The 4,461-nt window shown below is 60.6% G+C and overlaps 1 protein-coding gene across 1 annotated transcript; it reads right to left on the reverse strand.

Annotated features, from left to right (window-relative positions):
- Positions 1 to 282: 282 nt before the first annotated feature.
- TPBGL (trophoblast glycoprotein like) lies at positions 283 to 1,555 on the reverse strand. The gene has a single exon (XM_039366791.1). It carries the CDS (start codon positions 1,463 to 1,465, stop codon positions 368 to 370), a length of 1,098 nt encoding a protein of 365 aa, XP_039222725.1. The 5' UTR covers positions 1,466 to 1,555; the 3' UTR covers positions 283 to 367.
- Positions 1,556 to 4,461: the final 2,906 nt, after the last annotated feature.

Here is a 4,461-nt window from a genome sequence, read left to right on the forward strand (position 1 = left end):
TGCTTAGCTGCCAGATGTCATCTCAAAAAAAGGGACAGCTGGCAAGGGTGAATTTCCCCCCCCCTTCTAGGGTCCACCAGGTCTCCCCTCCAATCTTCGACCAGCTCGGACCCTGCTTAGCTGCCAGATGTCATCTCAAAAAAAGAGACAGCTGGCAAGGGCACCATCCAATCCAGGAACCACTAATGTCTCAGATCCTGGGGGGGTGTCCAGCCTTTTTTGGGGGGGGGGGCGGCGCAGGAGATCAGAAGATGTTGCCCCAGAGAGAAAGCTTGGGGGGGGGGGGCAACCTCTCCAAGCCGGCCAGACTGGCTAGCTCAGGAGGCAGATTGCCATCCACCTGCCAGGTCCCCCTCTGTGCCCGGGTTCAGAGACCCCCCGGGCTGGCCCTCCGGGGGTCGCTGTCCTGCTCGTACCGGTACTGGTATCCCTCCATCTGATCCCGGCAAGCCTCCCGCAGGTTGTTCAGCCACCGCTTGATGCCCCGTCGGTTCAGATACAGCACCATCAGGAAGACCAGCCCGATCAGCGCCAGGACCAGGCCCAGAAAGACGTAGGACACCGTCTCCAGCTCCTTCGGTTCCGGATCCCCGACGGGCTCCAGCAGCCCCCAGGCCGCCCCTTCCTCCAGGCACTTGAGCTGGCGGGGCCTCAGGCGCCAAAGCAGCGCGTCCCGCAGCGGCGGCGGGGCAGCGCAGCGCAGCTCCCTCCGATCCGGCGCCCGCCACGTGGCGTTGCCCAGCCAGAGCAGCAACGGTCGCAAAGCGGGACAGTCGCAAGTCAGAGGATTGCCCGCCAGCTGCAGGCGCAGCAGCGGCGCCGCCGCCAACCCCTCGGGCCGCGGCGCCCGCAGCGAGTTGTTGCGCGCGTCCAGCTCTTGCAGAGAGGACGGCAGCGCCCAGCCCGGAGGCAGAGCGCGCAGCCCGTTGCCGGCCACTTCCAGCCGGGCCAGGCTGAGGTTGGCCAGCGCCCAGCCCAGCAGCTCCTCGGCCGGACGGCCGGACGGCAGCGCCCCGTTCAGGCCGAGCCGCTGCAAGCGGGCGCAGAAGAGGAAGGCGCCGGGCGAGACGCGACGCAGCGGATTGTGGCTTAAATCCAAGGCGGCCAGGGACGGCAGCCCGGCGAAAGCCGCTTCTTCCAGCGCTTCGATGCGGCTCCGGAGCAAGGCCAGCAACGTTAAGTGGAGCAGCGGGCGCCGAGGCGAGCCCCGCGGCCCCAAGCCGCCGGCGAAGGCCGCCCGGCCCAGGACGGTCAGGTTCCCGCCGGCTATGGTCAAGTTACGGACGGCGGACGGCAGCTCTGCCGGCGGCTCCTGCAGCTGCACGAAGCGGCACTGCACCGTGTCCGGCGTGGCGAACCAGAAGCAGGGCGAGCAGCCCCGGCCCTGCAGCGGAGGGAGCAGCAGCAGGAGGAGGAGCAGCAGGAGCGGAGGGGCCGGAGCGAGGCCGGGCGGGCGCCGGGCCATGCTAGCCCCGTGCCGGCATCCCCGCGGGCGCGGCCCGGGACGGCTGCCGGCCGGCTTTTCAGCTCCTCCGCCGCCGGGCCGGCCGGCCGAGCGAGCGAGCGGTGGCTTCGACGGCAGCCGGAGGGAACCTGCGGTGAGGCTGCTCCGGACAGGGCTGGTGGGAGGCGGGGAGAGCGGAGGAGGCTGTCCCGGCTCGGTTCCGGGGGGGAGGGGCGGAGGGAGGGAGGGGGGGAGCGGGTGTCGGGGGGGGGCGCCTGCTTGGGTCTCCTCCGCCGCGGCCGGTTGCTGGGATGCTTTGCAGATGGGGATACCCTCCGGCTCTCTGCACGTTCTCAGAGGCTGTTTCTTGCCTGCCTCTGGTTTGGGGGGGCGAGCAGTAGGGAGCCCCGGCTTTGGAGCCTGGCACCCTCCGGCGCTCTGCACGTTCTCAGAGGCTGTTTCTTGCCTGTCTCTGGTTTAGGGGGTGAGCAGTAGGGAACCCCGGCTTTGGCGCCTGGCACCCTCCGGCTCTCTGCACGTTCTCAGAGTCTCTGTTTCTTGCCTGCCTCTGGTTTGGAGAGTGGGCAGTTGGGAGCCCCGGCTCGGGCGCCTGGCACCCTCCGGCGCTCTGCACGTTCTCAGAGGCGTTGTCTCTTGCCTGGCTCTGGTTTGGGAGCGTCGGACGGTTGGATGGGCAAAAGGGAGCCCCCGACTTTGGCGCTTGGCACCCTCCGGCGCTCTGCACGTTCTCAGAGGCGCTCTCTCTTCCCGTCTTTCGGGCACGCTGTCTCTCTCTCTCTCTGCACGTTCTCCGAGGCGCTGTCTCCTCCTGCCTTTCCTTTCGGGACGTCTGACGACGGAGCGAGCAGAAGGGAGCCCCGGCTTGGGCGCCTGGCCCTCTCCGGCGCTTTGCACGTTCTCAGAGGCTCTGTCTCTGTGCCTGCCTCTTGTTTGGGGACGCCGGGCGATGGATGAGCAGGAGGGAGCCCTGGCCCCGCATCCTTCGGTTTTCTCCACGTCCTCAGAGGGGCTCCTTCTTGCCTGCCTTTCCTTGCGCGACGCCGGACGGGGGAGTGGGCAGCAGCACCCTCCGGCTCTCTGCACGTCTCAGAGGGTTTCTCTATGCCTGCTTCTTCTTTGGGGGGGGGGGGGGCGTCGGACGGAGCGGCTCTTCTCCTCACGCTGTCGGAGCAGCGAGTCCGGTGGATGGGAGAGGCGAGGCGAGGCAGAAGTCGCGTGGTTGCGCCCGGGGCGGTGCGGCGCTGTGTGTGTGGGTGTGAGGGGGGGAGGACGCACGGTGTGGGGGGGGAGCCTGATGCTGGAAGGAGACCTGTGAAGGACGTAGGAAGACGGTGCCCAGGACGTCCCGACGTTTTTCTCTTGGAGATGCAGGTCGTAAAGACAGGAGTGGCTCGGAGAGAGTTATCTAAGGGTTACACTTTTTAATTTGATTTTAACCGACTAAGGAGGTAGACTTGGAGAGGAGGAAGACCCCTGGTTAGAGAGTGAGGAGGAGGTCCCGGAAGCTGCATGCATGGAAAGACGGGGATGGGTGGGCATTCACACATGCAGGTCAGCAACGGAGACCCTACTGTGTGCAACCTGAATTAAGCCTGGATAGAGGAGCAGGTGCTCCTGCTTTGGGGAGAGATTGGGGACACCCCCCTCCCACAAAGTGATCTTGGCGCATCTTAACTGGGTGTTGATCGCCACGCATTTATGATAATAATCATAATAATAAAGTTGGAAGGGACCTTGGAGGTCGTCTAGTCCAACCCCCTGCTCAGGCAGGAAACCCTAGACCATTTCAGACAAATGGCTGTCGAGTCTCTTCTTAAAAACTTCCAGTGTTGGAGCATTCACCGCTTCTGGAGGCAGGTGGTTCCACTGGTTAATTGTTCTAACTGTCAGGAAGTTTCTCCTTAGTTCTAGGTTGCTTCTGTCCTTGATGAGTTTCCATCCGTTGCTTCTTGTCCTGCCTTCAGGTGCTTTGGAGAATAGCTTGACTGCCTCTTCTTTGGGGCAGCCCCTGAGATACTGGAAGGCTGCTATCCTGTCCCCCCTCGTCCTTCTCTTCATTAAACTGGCCATACCCAATTCCAGCAGGCGTTCTTCATATATTTTAGCCTCCAGTCCCCTGATCATCTTTGTTGCTCTTCTCTGTACTCTTTCCAGAGTCTCAGCATCTTTTTTACATCGTGGTGACCAAAACTGGATGCCGTATTCCAAATGTGGCCTTACCAAGGCCTTGTAAAGCGGTATTAATACTGCACGTGATCTTGATTCAATCCCTCTGTTAATGCAGCCTAGCACTATGTTGGCTTTTTCGGCAGCTGCAGCACACGGCTGGCTCCTATTTAAGGGATCGTCCACTGGGATTCCAAGATCCCTTTCAGAGTTAATGCCATTGAGCAAACGGTCAAACGGTCACTAAATGAAATTTGTAAGTCGAGGACTCCCTGTATTTCGTTGAACTTTTATAGCAAAAACCTCCCAAGAGTCTATGAGTGAATCATGCTAAGACAATTCTTGTTGTTGTTTTGGGTTTTTTTTTGGCCGTGGCCTGGTTTTATTGTCTCTTTTACCATCTGACAGTCCATTTTGAATGGAGACATTCTGTTTTTAGCTCTGGTTAGATTCAATTTCTCTCCATCTTATTTTGGGCTTAAAAACAATTTGAAAAAGACTTGAAAAAAAAAATTGCTGCCTTTTGAACTTCTGTTGAAATAGAAAGGGATGAAACTGGAGAAAAGGAGAAATTGGGGGGGAGGCTGTTAATGGGCTAGTACACAGGTCGGCAACCTGCGGCTCCGGAGCCGCATGCGGCTCTTTGGGCCTTCCCCTGTGGCTCCCAGCCTCCTCTGCCTTTGCAGAGAGACAGAGACAGAGAGAGGCAATTGCCCTTCCCTGCTTCTCTCTCTCTCTCTCTCTCTCTCTCTCTCTCTCTCTCTCTCTCTCTGTGTGTGTGTGTGTGTGTGTGTGTATGTGTAAAAGAGAGTGCACTCACAGTATTCTCC

Source organism: Crotalus tigris, unplaced genomic scaffold (assembly GCF_016545835.1).
Source record: "Crotalus tigris isolate CLP2741 ecotype Arizona unplaced genomic scaffold, ASM1654583v1 scf7180000020356.207472, whole genome shotgun sequence".
Taxonomy (NCBI): domain Eukaryota; kingdom Metazoa; phylum Chordata; class Lepidosauria; order Squamata; family Viperidae; genus Crotalus; species Crotalus tigris.